The 21029-nt window shown below is 47.3% G+C and overlaps 1 protein-coding gene across 1 annotated transcript in view; it reads right to left on the reverse strand.

Moving 5' to 3' along the window:
* The window catches only part of ALK (ALK receptor tyrosine kinase), a 678275-nt gene that overhangs the window by 56561 nt on the left and 600685 nt on the right, over nucleotides 1-21029 (reverse strand). The window contains exons 12-13 of the mRNA XM_074341849.1: nucleotides 12527-12689; nucleotides 4173-4323 (exon numbers count right to left, since the gene is read on the reverse strand). Coding sequence (XP_074197950.1) covers nucleotides 4173-4323; nucleotides 12527-12689 — 314 coding nt within the window. The remainder of the gene's footprint in view (nucleotides 1-4172; nucleotides 4324-12526; nucleotides 12690-21029) is intronic.

Genomic DNA, 21029 nt, shown 5'->3' on the forward strand with positions numbered 1-21029 from the left:
TAGAGAGCTGACATTTCTCCTGTGTGTGGGCAGGGCCGTCCAGAGCTGGGTTGCGGGGGGCAGGCAACGTGGTGCGGAGTCTGCTGGCAGGAAACCCCAACTGCTGCCTGGGGAGGGCCCCAGAGGCAAGGCGCATGTCCTGAGGGCCCAGCTGGGGACCAGGGATGGAAATGTATGCTGCCAGCGGGGCAGAGCAGAGCACAGAATACAGGGTCCAGTCTCACTCCCAGCTCTCCCAGAGACTTGCTGGGCCATGGTGGTGACGCACCTCACCTGCCTGGATCTGCCTCTGCTGTAAACTGGGGAGCTGCTCAGTGTCAACCAGTGGTGCTAAGAAGGTCCAACCGCTCAGACTCTGCTCCCTTTCCTCTTCTCCTCTGCCCAGCAGCAGTGGGGCTCCCACCCCTTGGGGATGCCCTCTTCCTATGAACAGAGTCTGCGGATGGCTGGAGATTGCTGGAGGGAGCAGCTGGACTGAAGGATGGCCTGTTGTCTAACCTGAGCCCAGCCGCACACCCATTCCCCGCTGACCCAGCTCAGGGGTCTCCTTTGAATTGGGGAGCGGGGCAGGGAAGAACCGATTTGACTCTCAGTCTGCATCTCGCTGGGCCCAGCAGCACATCTGGAGGAGTGGGTCACTTTTCCATGGTTTGCTTTCTTCACCTGGCTTCCACGAGGCCACACCCTCTGGAATCTCTCCTACATCCCTGGCTCCTCTCCCCTCTGCCCCCTTTGTCGGTTCCTCTTTCCTTGACCTCTAAATATTGGGAGCTCACTCCATCCTTGGCCTTCTCTATCTGTGTTTGGGCTGGTTTCTCTGAGACTTGTATCTCCTTTCTAGACCTCTTTCCTGAGCTCCAGCAGTCTGTCTCCCATTGTCTACCGGCAGTCCCCACTTGGCTGTCTACCAGATCAATACAACTCAGTACGTCTGACATCCAACTCCCGCTCTTGCCCCCAACCCTGCTCCTTCCTCAGCATTCCCCAACTCAGGTGATGGCAGCTCCCTCCTTAAGGTGGCTTGGGCGCATTTCTTGAATTTTATATTCTAAGTATGCCCAGAATTCAGCCACTTTTCACTATCTTTGCTGTTACCATCTTCATCCAAGCCACCATCATCTATTGTCTGGTTAATGTAATAGCCATTGAATTAATTGCCCTGACTTCTCCCCTGGGCCCAAGAGGTCTATTCTCCATAGAGTAGGCAGAGGAACCTTTTAATATGCAAATCACTTCAGGTCACTATTCGGCTCAAAGCCCTCTCATGGCTTAAATACGTTCTTTTGATGGTCTGACCCGGTCTTGCCTACTTATCTCTTCCTCCTGCTCCCCCCACTCACCCTGGCTGTTTCCTGAGCATGCCAGGCACGCTCCACCTCAGGGACTCGGCCTCTGCTCTGCCAGAGCCCCCACATATTTTCCTGGTTCAGTCCCTCACCTCTTTCAGGAGTCCACTCAGCTGTCATTCCAGTAGGCTTCCTCTGACCATCCTATTTAAAACTGCAACCTGCCTCTGAACTCTGGCACACCCGATGTCCCCCTACCCTACTTCTAGTCACTCTCGCCCTGTCTCTTCTGGATGTCCCGATCATGTTTCCTAACTAGTTACTGTCTGTTTGTCCCTCCTCCCTGGTGTGAATGTAAACTCCTCGAGAGCAAAGGATCTTCCTATTGTTCCTGGGTATATCCCAAGTTCCTGGAACAGTGACTGACATATAGTAGGTACTCAGTAAATATTTGCTGAATACATTTGAAAGACTTGGGAACTGTCTGCGTGTGAACTGGCCCCTCAGAATATTTGCCTTGCAAGTGATGGGAATGCTGGCATCTAAAATTTAGACTGATGGTTTTGCTCCCCTGCGGTCATTTGGAAATGTCTGGAGGCATTTTGACTGTCATTACTGAGGGGTGCTATGAGCATCGGTGGGTAAAGGCCTGGGAGGCTGCTCAACAGCCTACAGTCTACAGGACATGTTCCCCCTACCACAAAGAATTAATTATCTGCTCCAAAATGTTCATAGTGCTGATGTCGAGAAACCCTGAGCCATGCCACCAGATGACGCTTAGAAGGACATGGAGAAGCAGGGGCTGGGGCATGTGTGTGTATGGTGGGGTGGTTTCCTGAAGCTGGAGCCCATTCCAGGCCCAGGCTGGCCAGGCACACAGGAAGAGCCGCTCCACACACAAGTGCAGTTGAACCAGCAGAGCTGTCAAAGCCTGCAGTTAAATTCTTAGAGTCCACTCCGCTCTCTAGAGGATGCTCTCTAGATCCCATTTTTTGGCCTCAGGAGGACTGGAGATTGAGGTAGTGCCTGTAAAAGGTCTTTCTCCCTCTCCCAAATGACTCCTGGGGGGCGGAGGTGGGGAGCGCCTGGGAAGACCAATTATTTTCCCCATGCCTGTGCTATGCCCAACCTGACCAGCAGAGGTGCCCTCTATCCCTGGCTGAGAATGGGCTTCTTTGGAACTTTCCTTGTGCATCCACAAAGTTTGAGAGCAAGTAGGTCGATTAATAAAATGATAAAATGCAGCAATCCAGAGGAACAAGTAGATTACAATTGAATTAAAAAAAGGACGCAGTCCTGTGAAAAGACATAACTGATTACAATCCAATCAAGTAAAAGTCCCTTGCAGAAGTCAATGCAATCTTTCTGCTTAGATGAAAGAATTATATTAGCACTCAATAAATTCCTGTGAAAATTACAGAAGCTTGTAATTTAATGACTTAATACATTATATCAGGTTGGAAAGTCCTGATTCTAGCTGCTAAGTAAAAGTTCGAGTCCAGACGTTTCTCACACACAAGGCTGCACCTGTGAAGCTTACTCCTGTAGCTTTGTTTAACCTCTGAGGTGGGGATGCCGGGTTGTGTATTTTACTCCTGGCTCCCAGCCTGAGGCTTGCCTCTTAGGAGCCCTGAGTTTATTCTGTGGACTTAAACTGCTTTCTCATAGACCTTGTTCCCACATCCGTCGTCCAAATCTGCTCTTGAATAAGTTTCTGGAGAAGGAGCCCTGGGTCCTGGGCACTAGAGCCCAGATCCCTGTCCCGGCCCAACAGGGGCAGAAGTTCACCCCCAGGTGAGGGTGTGGCCTGACCCAACGGGGAGACTCGCCCTGCAGGGTGTCCCACCAGGACAGCATGTACCATCAGGGTCCTGCACCCCCCCAGCACAGGCAAGAGGCATGGCTGCTGCTTTATAGGTCTCCACCATCTCAGCCTGCTGGCCATTTAGACCACTACAGGCCTTCTTAAGTGCTGCCTTGGAAGCTCTCCCTGCTTTACAGCTGGACACCCCAGTGGGGTCAGGAACCAGAATGAAGGGTTGTCTCTGGGGCTGCAGAGGATGACACTCTGGCTTGTCAAGTGGTGGGCTCTAAGTAGAAAAAAGAAAAAGGCTATAGAAACCGAGGCCCAAGCAAGTGCGGGGCAGCAAAAACAGGAGCCAGCATCTCTGTGCTGCCTTATGAGTGACTCGGGACAAGTCCCTTCAGCTCTGTGGTCTCCATTTTCTCATCTGTGAAATGGGGGAAGTGGATTACGTGGTCTTCCAGCTCTGAGTCCACGCTTTAAAAAACTTTCAAAATTTTAAATCACACAAATAATAAGCGAATGTGTTCTTTTTGTAACATCAGACATTACTGACAAAGCACCCTCAACTCCAGTCCCCTCTCCAGAAGCAACTAGTTATCTGTACCTTTCAGAACTTTTTCTATGGTTTTATGTACATATCTGTGGCTATGAGACTGATCTTGAGCTGAATAAAATATGTTTAATCTGGTATTTTCCTGTGTAAAATAATGTATCTAAACAAAGTGGTGCCCTTGCAAGAAAGCTTAGGAAGTGGGCTTCAACTCACACTTCTGCTGGGAGGAACTACCATCTGCCCATTCAAGCAGAGTTCAGTTCTCCAGTTTTAAGGATGCTCATGAAACCCATGCCTCAGCCTCAGCCCCTGTAGGGATGTGAAACACCAACAGCCACACTGCCCACTGTCTCATGTACCCAAATGGCCCTGGAAGGGGAGGAATATTTGCAGGTAGAACAAGGAGGTGAGTCCTGACTCTTTGAACGTGAGCTCCCAGAGTGGGTGTGTCTAGTGTTGGTGTCTTCCCAGGGACCTGCCTGGGTCCTGGTGAGAGTGGAACAGAAACCCCGCTCTGGGCACTTACACTGGGGCAGGCGTCTTCCCCTTGCTGCCCGACCAGGATGTACAGTGTGTCGTCCTTCTCCAGGTTGAAGATGCCCAGCACAGATACGCCGTGGGACCGCATCATGGTGTTCTTCCCACCTTTCCCGCCAGCGGCTCCGTAGCCCGAGATGCTGCAACAGGACAGACCACATGGGCTCCTGCCATAGTATGAAGACTGACTCCCTCCCTGCCAACCCAGCAGCTCCCAGTGGGCCGAGCGCACCACCCTCGTGCTGGAGAGCCCTCTCCCTGACATGGGCCCATGAGATCAGCTAGGATGGTCCAAACCTCGACATTTCCTGGCCTCATGGAGGCCCTTTTCCCTGCAAGGAGCAGCTGCGGGGTTTATAATGGATGTACGACGCGGGTGCTCTGAGATGCTATTGGCCCATCCTAGTTCACTCAGACTCTCTGCCAAATCCTCATTCCTGATCCATTAGAAAAGGAGAGGTGATAAGAACGATTAAAAGGCTTATTAATGAAAGGACAGCCAGAAGAATTATTTAGCTCAGAGAAGGGAAGCCTGGGGTGGGGGTGGGGTTGGGGGTTCTAGAGACTCCATGGAGTCCAGACACAGCAATGTGGACGCGCCACCTCTGTCCTGCTCACTGCCCCAGGGTTCTGGGGCTTTGGCAGGTTGCCTAAGAAAGCCGTTTCAACCTGAAGGCGTGGTTTGCTAGGAAAACTGCTGCCCTGGAAGGAATCCTTGCTCTGCCCACTCCTGCTGTGTCTGAGAGGTAAGCTGTACCTTTCTCATCCTCCATGCATGATTTACATAGTCATTTGCATCAATCTGCATGCGTTATGAATCATTCTGAACTCTTTCACATGTTTAAATTTAGCCAAATCATTATATTTTAGAAGTTGTTTTTTCCTGATGTGTTTTCTTCCCCCTATTTCTCCGGCCCCAGCCAAGACTGAACTCCAGCCCCACCTGGGTCTTGACCCAGTTCTTGGCAGTGAGGTGGGATGAAAAGAGCCCCGGTTCTGAGTCACATGCTGGGTGCTCTGCTGGCTGTGTGACTCGGGACAGCTTGGTTAATCTCTCGGAGCCTCAGCTTCCCGTAACAAGAAAAAAAATGAGAACAAGGACCCTGCCCCCATGAGGGTAAGTAGTGGATTTTAAAAAATTGCAAATCGCTGCCAAGTGCAAGGTGAGACTCGGGGCTGGGATCAGCTCTGCAGACCCCAAAGGAGACAGTAGAACTTGGCAATCCAGCTGGATTTTACTTTCCCATGTGATGGCCTCACACCCACACTTCCTCCTGGACTAAGACGGGCTTAAAGTCACGGGCAGCTGGCAGCTGCCCGCCTGGATTAGTTGTAGGGTAGGTAGTGCCTTCCTCATCAGCCCTCTGGGGCCTGAAATCACACCATCTTTACTCCTTTGGAAGCTTCTACTTGCTACTTCAAGGCTGATCTCCTGGGGGACGGGCTGTGCCACAGTGAAAAAAGCACAGGCTTGATGCAGACAGACCTAGATCCAAATCCACCTCTGTCACCCAGGGCCAGGAGTTGGATGAGACACCTCCCGCCCAGATGCCAGCCCTGGTGAGAGCCAGTGCCTCCTGAACTTTTGTCTTAGGCACACTGCTTACCTCTCCTGGTCCTGGCCATTACTGACTAGCTGTGTGACCCTGGGTAGGTTATGTACCCTCTCTGAGCTCCAGTTTCCTCATCTATAAAAGGGGGATAATACTTACCTTGAAAGGTTGTTGTGAGAGTTAAATGAGGTAGTGTCTATAAGGACCTAATTCAGCCCCTGGAGGGTATCTAGTGAGTAACAAATACAGCTGAGGATCTGATCTACCCTTGTGGGTGAGCCTGTCTACACCTCTCCTAGGGGTGACTTCTGGGAGGCAGAAGTGGGTGAATGAATGAGGCCCCGGTTTCTAGAGAGCAGAAAAATAGGTGAAGTAGAGCATGGCAGAGGCGCCAGGGTCTAGGGTGTGCAGTGTCACCCAGGACCTAGCTCCACAGGCAACGAGCGGCGCACAGGCCGGCCATGGCACTTCTGAAGACCCCTGCACTGTACGAGTCAAGTCAAACTCCTGCCAGAATAACAACCTCAGCCTGAATCTCTGAAGCTTTCTTCCCATCCTTTGTAAACAATTTATTTTTGATGGTTGACAAACGACAACAAATTAATATACCTGCCACTCAAGTGGGGAAAATGACCTGCAGTGATTCCAATTTACTGGAAATTACAGGATACTGTTCTCGACGAGCTGATGCTATAATTTTTTTGTTTTCCTCATCTAAATCCATGTCCCCTGGTCAGAATGGATGTTTATTGGGTTTGTGTTTTGTATTATTGACTGTGAGCTATTGTTACCTGATGTAATTGAGTTGTGAATCTTTTTTAAATAAAGGATTAGCAGCAAATCAAAGTGGCTGCCTGCCGGATCCTGAAATGAGCGTCCAGCTGGGATGCAGCACGATGGTGGCATCAGCGCCAGACCACAGAGGGGCTACCGGTGGGGGGGGGGGGAGTGGTGGAGGGCAAGGAGTGAGAGGACCCCACTTGGAGACATGAAGCACCTCATTTCTCTCCTGCACCAGCTCTGGGCTTTGCCTCTAATTCCCACTGGGACCTTGAGTGAGTCCCCTCCATCCTTGGAGGCCCGGTTTCCTTTGCTGTGAGATGAGAGTAAGGTCCGCCCAGCTATCCATCCTGGCCTCCAGGGCTACTGTGCCAGCACCGAGACGCGAGGGCACGTGCAGAGTGTGATCAGTGGGAGATCTCTGTTCAGATCTGCAGTGCTTTTGACCAGATGGTCATATGAGCCATCAGGGGACACCCTGGGGGTCAGCAGTGGAGGCGTGTGCTCCTTGCTGCCCCAGTTCCATTTCGATTTTGCATCAATGAGCAAGGCTCATTGTCCACTAGTTCTCAACCACCTTCCTGACCCAGGAGTATCAGAGCTGGAAGAGCTCTCAACCTCTCTCTACAACCCTGTGGGTGGTGGGAACTGAACCCAACCTCCATTCTGCCTGCAGCCACTGATCTCTGCACCACACCCACTCCCTCCCTGCCCTCCCCCGACTTTCCCTGCTCTGAGTGCTTCATGGCTGTGGCCATGTGCACAATTACTCTGGCAGTTAATCATGCCTTGTGACTCTCTTCGACAGTCGTCTAGAACTTTATCAGCATTGTGAACTGTTCTTGAGCTTTTCTACCCTGTGGTCTCTGCAAAGACTGTGAGGGTCTGCAGTCACAGTCCTCCAGACAACTTCTACAGCACCTACTCAGAGCCCGGCACACAGCGGGTGCTCCACGGCTGTGGATTTGAATGATGGTGTCATCCAGCTGCACGTGCTAGTCCCTGGAGCCAGGTGAGGAAATGAGTGTCAGTGATGGTGGCCGTCAGGAACAGCTGTGGCCCAGGTCGGGCGGCAGGCTGTGCTGGCTCCAGCTGGGCTCTGGGCCCTCTGGTAACATTATGTCGGAGGAACAAGTGAAGCATGTGTGAACTGCCAGGAGTTGTGAGCTGTGCTTGACAAATGTTTTTATAGAGGATCAGTGTGTGTGTGTGTGTGTGTGTGTGTGTGTGTGTGTGTGTGTGCTGTACGTGGGAAGATGGTGGGAGGAGGAAGGCTGAGAAAGATTTGGAACTCTGCAGAGGCAGGCAGGAAGGCTGGAAGGAGGGAGAGAAGGATGAAGGGGGAGGTGGCTGGCTGATATCGCCGCATGCAGACTGCCTCTGTGTGGCTGTGTCACACATGGAATCGCACTAAATCCCCAGCAGGCCTCGGAGCTGGGCTCTGTCAGTGTCTGTCCCTATTTTATGGCGAGGCTGAGTCTCTTGCCCCAGCGCATACCCCACAATCCATCTCTTGCTCCGATCCCCCTCAGCCACCCACCGCCCTGGCACTCAGAACCATGACTCAGAAATCTCCCCAGTCAGGTGCCCCTCTCGCTGTTACCCTAATCCTTGCCTGTCCTTCTCAACCAGGCTCCTTGAGACAGCACTGTCGCTCATCGTCCTGGCTTCCCAGCCCCTCTGGGTATTCTCCCTGGGTATGCCTTCTCCCCACCCTCGCAGCCACTCAACCCTCCCCATCGTGCTGATTCTACCTCCCAAACATTCTAACCTCTGCTTCCACATGTCCTCTACCCTGATTAAACCCCTCTTGACTTTTTTTTTTAATGGAGGTACTGGGGGTTGAACCCAGGACCTTACATATGCTAAGTACACACTCTACCACTGAACGGTACTTTCCCCTCAAGCCCTCTTGACTCTTGCCTGGATGACCTCAACAGCCTTCCCTCTGCTCTCCCTTCACCAGAAGGACTAACTGTATTTGAGAGGTGAGGCTCCAGCCTCTGGCCAGGTCCTGCCTCAGCTCTGGCCTTGCCCCAGGGGCTTCTTCTGCCAGCAAGACCCTCCCCTCTTCTTTGTAGACAATTCTATCATCTCCAAGACTTAACTCAGGCTTCTGTCTCCTTGTGGAAGCCATCCATGAATTTGGGCCCTTCCTCTGGCCCCTGACAACAGTGCCTTGTGTAAACCTCCACTGATGTGCTTTCTACCTGACACTGAAATGCTTCGTTCCTATGTCCGCCCCTGGCTGGGCTCCTCTTGTTCAGGGACTGGATCTTTTTCCCCTTTATATACTTAGTGTCAGATATGGTGTCCAAATAGGTGCTTAATACAGTCTGCTGAGATTCGCAAAGCAAGAGGGGGGCAGGTCTGGACACTAGGACATATGTTCTTGGAGGGAGTGACTGCATCACTGCTCCTATTTAGACAGAGAAAGTGGCAAATCCAGGGGAAGGGGAAGCCCAGGGCAGGAAATCTGGGGGTGGGGATGGGGTAGGGTAGAGATTTAGGTTTTGCCTCTGAACCCTCACCCGAGCCTGCTGTCTTCTTCCTCCCAGCTTGTCCTTCCTCTCCTCTTTCTGTGTCTCTTCCTTTGTGGTGGTAGATAAAAGAGTAGAAGGTGGGCGATGGACCCCAGGTAAATGACCAGTTAAGAGCTGCGGTGTTTTCACCTCTATGCATCCCTGAGGAAGCCCCAGGCAATGATGGCCCCACCTTGGCCGACTACGGTAGGTGCTTGATGAATGTTAGCTCCCTTTCCTTCACCTCTCTGACTGGTAGGCAGACAGGTCAGCTGGAGCAATAATAGGCCAGGCCTCAGGCAGCAGCCAGGCAGCACTAGCTGAGCCATACTTCCAGGAATAGATGGACTCCCGAAGGAATGCTCCCAGCCCTTCTCCTCCCAAGAACCTTTCCCTCATGTCTGTCCTTCTGTGTGTCCCGTTTTTATCTTGCTAGATAAACTGCACTTACTAAATAAGAATTAGTTAATATGGAGAAAATATCTTCCAGAAAAAAAGCAACTGACTTCTCAACCTAGAGATTCTGACTTGGGGTCATTCTGATGTGGTCTGTATAGCAAATCATTAAAAGGTCTGCTTCTTTGATGCAAAGCTATATGACCAATAGGCATTTATTGTCCAAGCCCTGAGCCTCATCCAGGATCAAGAATGAGGTGAGGGGCAGGAATATCTGTAACAGCCTTTACTGAGTTAAAAAACAAGGAGTCAAAAGCAACAATAAAAATCCCATACCAGCGTTTTTCTGTTTTGATTCTTCCATTTTGATATGGTGCTATCTCAGGCCAGTGCAAAAGAGTCCTGTAGATCAAAATGTCCTCTCTATCCATTTGGACACTTTAAAGAAAAGTGGCTCCTTGTGTGTGTTTCCAAAGAGCTTTCAGGAGGCAGTACTGGGGCCTGCGAGCTAGTCTCAATATTCCAAAGACAGGTGGAAACAGTTCCCTGGCTTGGGCAGGGCTTACATCAACGCAGGGTGGTGATGCAGTGGCAATTCATGCAGATTAGAAACCTGGCTAGACTGAGACATGGCTGTGCTTAATAAGAAATGGGAAAATGAATTAATTATTACTTAATAAGTGCAGTTTGGCAGGCAAAATCTTTCAAATCATGGGGCTCATCTGAAGAAGTCGGAAAAGTGTCTTTGGAAGCTGAGACATTAGGAACTACTGCTGTTCCTGGAGATGCTGCCTGGCCGCTGCCCGACATCGCTGGTGGAGTCTCTGCAGATGGGGCGGGGGCACCGATTGCATGCAGGGTGTGTGCGAGGCACTTGTGCATGATATTCGCAGCCAGCTGGGCAGGTGTTGGCAACCCTCAACCCATACGTTTTACAGATGGGGAAGCAGAGTCTCAAGAGATTAAATAACCTGCCTGAGTTTGGAAGTGGGTCTGATTCACACTATCTCAGGGGGAACGCAGTCCATGAGGACCCCCCATAACTGACAGGGGACTTCCAGCCAGTCTGGCTCAGGAGTTGCCCTAGGCAGGGAAGGACCAAGGGGTCTTGTTGGGGGTTACTGTTGAGGTCTCTGCCTTACAGCTCTGCTTCCTTCTTCATGTCGCTTTTTGCAGACAGGCATCTGCACCAAGGAATGGGCTGACCAATATCCCTTCAGGTGATGGGGCCTCCCCTCCCAGGCTCTCATTTCCAGAGGCTTCCTGGAGGTGGGTCCTGCCTGATTCCTTGGCTTCCACCCTCCCCCCACTTCCTGTTTCCTGCCTCTCAGAGTCCAGGTGTGAGTTTCAGTGGAAAGAACACAGATTTTGAGCCTGAGGGTCCTGGGTCCAAATTCCAGCTTTGTCACTGCTTGTGTGGCCTTCGATCTGCTGATAAGCTTCTCTGACCCCAGTTTCTTCATAGGGAAACAAGGGAATATGGATAAAACAGTAATAATGACATCCATCTCCTTGCTAAACGAAGGAGAAATACCTAGTGGGTCCTCAACAAACATGGCTGCCCTTCTCTCTAAGACAGCCAATGACCCCCAAAAGCGGGGAAGTGGGGCCCAGCAGGAAGGGGAGGTCTGGCCTGCTCAGTGTGGCAGGGCCAGCGGTAGATGGATGTCTTTGGCTGTTTACTGGGGATGTGTGGGACCAGGAGCAGCTAATCTGATTGCAGCCAAACCTTATTGCATTCCTACCCAGAATGTCATTTAAAAAGCACTTAAGGCTCTCCCCAGAATGCATTTACACCGAGGTCCCAGGGGCAGGGCTACACAGAACAGGGCAACCTGAGCAGCTCCTTTCTCTCCCCGGGGGCTGAGGATGAGCTGGAGGCTGGGGGTTGCGGCAGGGGAAGTAGCTCGCTTTGCACTGTGTACAGCCTCCCGGAGGGGGCATTTGCATAAACAAGGACATAATTACGAGGCTTCCTGTTAAACAGCCCAGTGTGCAGTGGAAGGAGCTGCCGCGGAGCTGTGCCTCACAATTCTGGGCTTGGAGGTGGTTTCTGGGCCATGTGGATGTGGGGAGGCTCTTGACTGTCTGAGTTTCCTCATTTGTAAAATGAGGACTGTGGCACTGGCCTTGCCCATGTCATGAAGCTGTGTGAAGATGTGATCTAACCTGTGTAAGGATGTGATCTAACCCAGTGGTTCTCTGCAGCTGCATCAGCGTCACCTGGGAACTTGTTAGAAATTCATATTCTCAATGAATGAATGAATGAATGGATACCATGAGTACAATGAATACCACTTATGTCTACCTCCTCAACTTGCATCCAATAAATGTCAATGTATTGTCATAGTTGCTTCATTAATGTAAAAATATTTAGCATAAAAAAAGAAATTCATAATCTTGGACCCCACTCCAAACCTGCAAAATCACACACTCCATGAGCAGAGCCAGCGATCGGTGTTTTAACTCGCCTTCCTGTCATTCCGATGCCTGTGCAAGGTCAGGAACCATTGGCCTAAGCCCTACCATTAGCTTCACTGAGCTGAGTGCCCACCGGAGCCAGGCCTCCCCTGAGGCTGGCCTTGCTCTAGTGGAACACTGAGGGGTGGGGTTAGGCGTGGGACAGGAGTTGGAGAATAGCTGCTTTTCTTGCAAACAATGAAGGCCCAGGAAAGGAGACTCAAGGATAAGAAATCATCTTTCATGTGTATCATAAGATCGTTTTCCAAACACTTTTACATTCACTGCCTCATTCGAACTGCATTAAGTAATATTCAAAGACCAGCCTGCTATAATTATAATTACTAATACAGCTAAAGAATGTTCCAAAGCTAGCTCATGCATGCATGTTATCTCCACAAATAGTCTGCGGGCTCCTTGAGGACAGGGAACACGTCTTCCTTTCTTGCCATATTCCATTATCCCAGATCTCCCCATCTCCAGCCCTCACACTCCACTATGGGCCAGAGTCTGTGGCCTCAGAGCCTTGGTGTGCTGGGGCACCCCAGGGTGGGGCATGCACCCACAGCTAGGACCCCAGTCCTCTTCAGGAGGGTAGATCTGCCCTGTAGGCTCCCCAACTCCATACGCACCTGTAGGTGTCGGTGGCTGGCACCTTCCAGGTCTGGATGCCCTTCAGGGGGCCCTCGCTCCCCACCACCACGCTCAGGTTGGAGTTCCGGTAAGCATTGTTGCATTGGGCCTGCGTGGGTCCGTGGGGCCCACTGGCCCCGCATGTGGTGAACAGCCAGTGAACTGCGGCACAAGAGGAAAGACAATCACTTACTTGGCCTGGACCTCCCTCCTCCCTGGGCCTCCCTGGGCCTCCCTGTGCTGCCTCTGAGCTGTCTGCAGCCTGGCACCAAACCCACGTTCCCAGATGGCACCAAGGCTGGGGCAAGAAACATCGAGCAGTCATTCAAACTGGAAACTTCTGCTGGGGATATACTACGTGCCAGGACCTGGGCCAGATACTAGGTCAGAGACACAGATGCAGCAGACCTGGACCCTGGCCTTAAGAAACTTACAACCTACTGCAGGGAGACCAAAAGGGACGCAACAAGACAGGACAGTAAGGAAAAAAAAGCCACAGGAGGGTCCAGCTAGCACTGCACTGTGGGAGTTCTGAGCAGGGAGAGAAGACCCCTTTAGGTGAGACAGGCACCAGCAGTGGATTCTCGCTGAGTCCAGCACAGTGCTGGGCAAACAGCAGGTGCTCCATCTGGGCTATCGTGACTGGATCTAACCTGCTGTCCGAGGGTTTGACAGCTGCATATGGGGTCCTCCTAACTTGGAGAAGAGTAAACTGGACACAGAGTTAGCTCCATGCCCTCCTACCCAGAGAGGTCAGGTTTGGAAACTCACTGAAAACAGCTTTCAGACTCTATGCAGCAGACTGTAAAAAATGGGCAACAGGTCACATTTGCCTTTGGTGCATGCCTTCCTTTTCCAAGCCCCTCACCACTTCCTGGTGCTCTGTCCTTGCCCAAAGCACCCAGTGCTCTTGGGTAGCCTTCTGTGGGTGCCTCAGGAACACTTAGCACATCCCCACCCCTCCACTGCCACTGGGCCATTTCCTTTCAAACTTTCTAGCTCTGAGCCATGTTGGACCTTTGGGAATTGTCAGATTTCAGGCAAGAATTCTAACATGTTTACAATCTATAAAAACTTAAAAAAAAGTGGCCTTGATAAATTACTTTTACTTAAAATACAAAAATCTCACTATAAGATTGAAGAAATTATTTCCCTTTGAAATATTAAGTCTACTTCTACCTACAGAAAATCACAGAAAAATTAATTTGGGTGTACATAGCTTTGTTCACTAAAATGTAAAATCAACTAACTTGATGCAAAAATGAAAGGTTAATCTGGTTAATTATTAGCAATCAGATTGGGATTATGCTGGGCAGTCTTGATAATCTGAAAACTGGGCTGGTTGTGGTGGGCTTTTGTGACATTGCCCTGGCCCTGAGATTAGGAGACCAAAGCTCTAGCTGGGGTTCCAATGCATATAGCTATTCAACACTAACTACTCAATACCTTTCTTGGTTTTATTTTTTTTCAGATGAAGATGTTGATTTCTATTTGGCTTCTGAAGGTCGTTTCAAGGGCAAGAAGGTGATGAATCCATTCATCTTTGGTGTGAACGGCTGACTTAATTTTCGGATCTATCTGTGTTGTAAAGGGTGGGTTACCTGTTAATTCAAAGGGCTAACTCTTTACAGGAGGCATTTCAGTAGAGCGGTCTTGGCGCCAGGTGTCTTTTACCCTCTTGAGTGCTCAAATCACAGGTGTGGGCTGTGCCAGAGGGGTGAAGTGGAAAGGACACGGGCTTTGAAATCATAAAGAACATCTGGGTTTGGGAGCAAACTTATTGATTGTGGGACCTTGATCATATTCCTTTGTCGGTGAAAGGGGCTGGATTGGCATGAGGATTAAAAGAAGTAAGGGGTATGAAAGGTCATTGTAAAGTCTAAAACTCTAAAATTGTGAGCTGTGTCAATGACTCCTGCCTATAACCAAGGCTGATGCTTTTCCTGACAACAGGAAATGTGGCCAGGTTTTCTGTGAATATAAATTCCCCCACCATTGCCTAGGAATTTAAACTCAGTGTGCTGAGGGTGAGGGTAGGAGAAGGGAGAAAAAGAAGAGCTCAGAAAAGGAGTTTAAAAAATATACTCCTCCCCAGAATGTAATTTGGTGCAGCCACTATGGAAAACAGTATGGAGAGTCCTTAAAAAACTAAAAATAGAGTCACTGTATGATCCAGCAATCCCACTCCTGAGCATATATCCAAAGAAAACTCTAATTCAAAAAGATACATGCACCCCAATGTTCACAGCAGCATTATTTACAATTGCCAAGACATGGAAGCAACCTAAATGTCCATTGACAGATGACTGGATAAAGAAGATATGGTATATTTATACAATGGAATACTACTCAGCTATAAAAAAGAATGAAATAATGTTATTTGTAGCAACATGGATGGACCTAGAGATGATCACACTAAGTGAAGTAAGTCAGACAGAAAAAGACAAAAATATCACATATCACTTATATGTGGAATTTAAAAAATATGAGAAAAATGAACTTATTTATAGAACAGAAACAGACTCACAGACATAAAACAAACTTATGGTTACCAAAGGGGAAAGCGGGGGAGGGATAAATTAGGAGTTGGAGATTAGCAGATACAAACTACTATGCAAAAGATGGGTAAACAACACAGTGAACTATATACAATATCCCATAATAACCTACAATGAAAAAGAATATGCATATATATATATGACTGAATCACTATGCTGGACACCAGAAATTAACACAATATTGTAAATCAACTGTACTTCAATAAAAAAAAATACACTCCTCCCCATGATCTCTAGCTCTTTGAAGGCCATTCTGCAGATCCAGTCTGTACCCATAGTAAGCAGCCTGGATTGTGGGGGAATCCTTATAAATCTCGGGCAGAAGCATGGTGGTTCATTTAGTTAATTCAGTCCTAGAAATTAAGTAATTTAGATATAAATATAAATACTATTTTTCCCTCTCAAGAGTGTGCTGAGGAAGACAGCTAAAGGAAGGCATGGGCTCGACACCCTACCTGAGCACTGATCCTTCAGTAGGACCCTCTTCTAACTTCAGCCTAGCTTTACATTGTTCTGAAGGTTCTGAGACATTCCTAGAGATGCTGGGCTTCTCTACTTGTTGGCCAAGTTGGGCATCTGATGAGGTAGGAAGAGGGACATGGGCTTTGCATCCAGATGGGCCAACTTTTCTCATTCTGGGTTTTGCCCCTGACAAGCTGTGAGAACTGGGGTAAATTATATAGCCTCTCTGAGCCTCAGTTTCTTAATCTGAGCAAATGGAGATAATAACACTTAGTACTTAGACTTGCTGTATTAAATGATGACCTAAGCAAGTTCTTTGAACAACTTTGGCATTAGAGATGCATAATGAATGTATGCATAATGAATGTGTAATTTCTTGTTCAATTCCTGACTGTAGGGAAGCAGAGACACCTAGTTTCAAGATTTCTGTTCCCCAGTCCATAAAGAAGGGACTCTAGGGCTCTTTCTGAATAAAGGGACCAGTATTTTCCCAACTCAGTGGACATGTATTAGTCTCAGGTGATTTCTATACACAAAATTCTGTTTTCATTTTTCAGAGACTGCTGATGGACATGTCCAGAGCAGGAATTCTTTCTAAAGTGGATTCCATGGGATTAGAGGACTTGCCATCCCAGGTCAGACCCATGATTCATCCAGCCAGAATTCTATTGTTCCCAGCAGCCTTCGAGGCATGGTAGTCTTCCCTGCTCCCTTGGATGGCTCTGACCCTCATAAAGCTGTCCAAAGGTGTTTGTAATTAATTTCTGTGTCCCACCAGCACCACTTCTTGGGGGTATGGGGTTTCTGAGTTTATTGCCCGTTATGCAAGAGCTGTCCGGGCAATATGTGTGGGCTTGTCTTGCTGAAGCTTTATCCTATTCATTCTCTTTGTTCATTCTGTCTGGAATCTCACAGATACCACAGAATGCCACAGCAAGATGGAGTCTTGGAGATCACTGAATTCAGTGGTCCCCAAACTACCCGAAGACCTTTAAAAATACAGATTCCAGGGCCCTAGAGATTCAGATTAGTAGATACTAGATTGGGGGAAGGAGGACAATATTTGCATTATGTGAAAACATTCCCAGGAGAACCAGCCTCCTGTACACAGAGTGGATAATCAGTCAAGTTAGGAGTTAAACAGAGATCTTCTGAGTTCAAGTTCAAGACTTGAAAAGGTACCACAATCACTATAAAATCCTCATGTTGTCTGTTTTTTTTTTTTTTTCCTTTAAATCTATGAGCCTAGGGCTCAGTTAACACCAGGACAGACCTGATCAAGGTTGCTTAGGACCAAAGAGTAGGCAGGTCACTATGAGGGGACAGGTGAGAGTCTTGTCCTGAGCAACCTTGAGGGTAGACCCTCAGCCTCAGGAATCCCAGAGTAGCTTAGCCTAGCAGAGTGTGGGTTTTAGGCGGTCATGGGCACAAACCAGGAAAAGCAGGTGCTCATCGTCAGGACTCTGGTCCCCAGAGAGACCATGGGGAGCCAGGAAGTGTCAAAAGGGAAATCCAGTAACTGGAGTGTTTACAAGGTCAGCCAGCAGAGATGGAGAGGGACTGGGTAATAAGCAACAAGGTAAAATCTTGGTTATTGAAGAGAAGATGAGGTCACAGCAAGACGAGCAATAAGGTGGGCTTGATGCTGAGCTGCAGTCTGAGAGTTCCAGGGTCCTCATATTTCCCCAGCGGAGAGCCTGCGTTGGTCCATGAGGCTCTGTGGAGCTGTAGGAGGATGAGATGGCCCCCAAGTAGGGCCTGGATTGGGAGAAGGGGAAGGAGAAAGCCTGGCTCTTCCCCCCCCCCTTTTTTTTTTTTACTTAAAAACAACAACAACAACAATAAAACTATTGTATGAAAACTCATTTATGAGAGAGAAAAAAAGGAACTGTTTTATCTTGTTCTTACTTATACCACACACTGGAAACCTAGTTTAATACTCACTCAGATCTAAATCGTATAAAGAACCCACAAACATCAAAATACTGATTGGTTATAGACAGCCGAGTAAAGAAAAATCCATTAAGCACTGGGTTTCATTTTAAGTATATCGCAGCATCCCCAAACAAATCAATTAGTAATATACAGCACAATGTTAAAAAAAATAGGCTAGATGGTGATTGTGCTGGTTTTATTACTGTTGCTAAGCCATCGCATCTGCTCAATTGAATGCAAAGAAATAAAGCGTGATACAAAGGAAAAGGAGTTCTCAACTATCACAGTTAATCACAGTAATAAGGGTCTGCCTCGTGTTGAAGGCCTGTGGTTGTACCACAGCAGAGCACTCAATGGCTCATGTGGGTCTTTTACACTATTTTGATTTTGATCCATGGAACTGAATTTTATCCATATCAGTTGACTGAGCTGAACTTCGTGGGAGCTGTGGCACATTGAACCATTATGATGGCCATTGTGGATCCCATTAAACAAAATAATGACCAAAATCCAAGTAAATATAATCATTCACCATCCATAAATGTATATGACACCATTCTTCATTATAAATTGGAAAAAGTAATCCTTTTAGTCTACATGGTGAAATTAACAAACTGTTCTCCATATTAGGGCAAAATGAAAATAATATACATACTGTTGCCATTGTGAGGTTAAAGCATTTCAACTCTTTAATCAATGGAGCAGCATCCTCTTCTGATAGAAGATCAGTGTCTAATCACTGCTTTCTATTGTCTGATGTTAGCAGTTGTGGAAGCATAATGCCTAGGTTCATTTATTTTTGGGGAGTTGTAAAATAATGATATTCAAATTATATCCTTTTTTTTCTTATTTATTAGTTGGAATATATTTATAAAGAGATGTTTCCTCTTATCTACTATTTGGTTACCCAGAGGTATAGTTCATATAGGAAAGGCAGGGTAAATGCTCAATTCTTACTCCTTTATTTGCAGTTTTCAAGGTAATGAACTGGTTCTCCACCATCCTCCGAAACTGACTAATTAGTTGTTTGCATATCATTATGAATACATGAATTTAAACATATTTTGAGTTTTAATTAATCATAATTATTATCCTTTAGAAACTCAAATTGTCATATTTTTTGTCCGTGGTAGCCCTGAGTTCTTTTTCTTCCTAGCTACCTGGCATGATGAAATGTTCCTTCCCCAGACCTGGACACAGCCATTTTTAAAAGCTTTGGTTTCTTTTAGTGAAAAAAAGTATTTTAAGTATACAATCTGAGTGCTATAGACACTTATTGCTACAGGGTTGGTGGTTATTTCTAGGCTTCTTTAGTAGACAGAGCTAGGAAATACATATTTTAAACATATGTATTTCAGTATAAACACACATAAATATGAAATAGACACATATGTATATGACAAAATACCCCATGAGCTCACATCGATAGTTCCAATTCAAGTTCGGGACTACAGGGTTTTTAATTTAACCTCTTCTATGTCACATCTGTATTTCTTTTTCCACACTGAGAATCTTGGTTCCCAAGTGCACAAGTGATAATGGAATTAGAATATTCTATAATCACTTGTCCACTGTATTTTTCATTATACACACAATAGTATTGGATAACAACACTAGCACTATGCCATAATCGAAATGAAAACTGAGATTAGCAAAAAAATTTTTTGGCACATATGCTCTTCGTTCTCCTAAAATTTTTTTTTCTTTTTTTGGGGGTGGGGTGGGGAGGTAATTAGGTTTATTATTTATTTTTTGGAGGAGATACTGGGGATTGAGCCCAGGACCTGGTGCATGCCAAACATGCACTCTATCACTTGAGTTATACCCTCCCCTCTTTTCCTAAATTTTCTTGAAGTTGTACCCTGTCTACGCTGACTGGGCATACTGCCGTTACATATGTTACTCTTTCCTCTTTAGCCTTTAATTAATCTGTAAGTATTACATGTTTAATGCTCATATAAATCATGTTGATGTATCTCTAGTCATTTTTGTTGTCTGAAGTTTGTTTTCAAGTAGATGCCCAGGGGAGCAGTATTCTTTGAGGTTTTTGTTTTTTTGTCGTTTACAGATCTCTGCCTGTCTCATCTGTCTGTCCATCCCCTTGAGTTCCTGACTATTGATAATATTTTTCCCTTTGAGTATATTAAATACACTACTCCATTTTCTTCTGGTATAAAGTATTACTGTCAAAAACCCTGATGATAACATAAGTTTCATCCTCTAATAAATCACTTGCTGTTTTTGCTTATATGCCCACAGTTTTTTTTCTTCTTTTTCCTGAAGGTACAACAATTTTACTGTAAGGTACGTTGGTACTGCTCATCCTGGTTAAGGACTCTCAGATACACAGGTATGCTCTTTTAATGAGTAGTTTCAACAGGAACATTCCCCTAGGATTACAGTTTTAAGCACTTGTTTTGTCTCCTTTTTTGCTTTTCTTCTTCTCTGCTGCCAGCTATGCTTCCTTAGTGCTCCGTACATTCTGTGCTTAGTCTTATTTTGCACCCAGTGTTGGGTGAGGGCATGAGGGAAGCCCTACACCTCTCTGTGCATCAGACTGAGGGGCAGCCAACTGCAGAAAACTTTTATTTCACAGTTTGGAATGTATTTATATTTTGGTACTTATGTTTGGTGGCTCGTGGAACGTACTGGAAGTCTAACCTCAGATAAAAGGATGTTACTATGATTCTGAATGAATAGCCTGGGAATCTGTAGGCCTTCAATGTCAATATATTTAATTACAGTACATTTATGTTGCACTTGCTTCTTGCGTTAATTTAGCTCCTTAAAACCATGTTAGGTCAGTAGATAGGAAAAGGGAAAGAATTGCTACTTTTATCTCATAAGATAGGCAATCACGTAGAAAAGTTATACAATTGGCCTGTGATTACAGAGGCAAAGTGAGGAGGGGCCGTGACATTTACTCTTTTTACAGTACAGTTTTCAGTTGATGGATTTTCCATGTCGTTCTAGTTGGTTTCTCAGACTGCATTTGCACATGCGCGCGCACACACACATACACACCCACCCACACACCCTTTGTTTATTCATGTGTAGCTTTTTGTCATTTCTTTCTTGTTCCTGTTTGGTGATGAGAAGTTTGGAGGGGGTAACAACGATCTTACAGCTCTGTCTTTTGTACTAGGTGTGCTCATGCACACGTCTCTCCTCACTTGTACATCTTGGTCTCCCTTGGCCCTCTCACAGTTCCTCTGGATGGGCAGGATGCCTATACACGCTGTGGTCTCCTGGGGAACAAAGACCAGAGGCCCATCCCTCTGTCCTGGGAGGTAGATATCCCTTCATGGGGAGAAATCTAGGAGCAAACCGGCTCCCCATCAACAGGGCAGCAAGTCTGGGCTGTTGAGATAAAAGCTGCTTTCAGGACTGAATTACCCTAAACTGCTCTGACACCTGGCAATCTGAGGGGGTTTTTAATGGCTTCTGTGATGGCTGCTGTGTGGTGTTCTCAGCCACCCCCTGCTCCTCGAGGGAAAGTCAGTAATACAGGAGAGAAGAAAGGTCACAGGAAAAACACTATCATGAA

The sequence above is a fragment of the Camelus bactrianus genome, chromosome 15 (assembly GCF_048773025.1).
Source record: "Camelus bactrianus isolate YW-2024 breed Bactrian camel chromosome 15, ASM4877302v1, whole genome shotgun sequence".
Taxonomy (NCBI): domain Eukaryota; kingdom Metazoa; phylum Chordata; class Mammalia; order Artiodactyla; family Camelidae; genus Camelus; species Camelus bactrianus.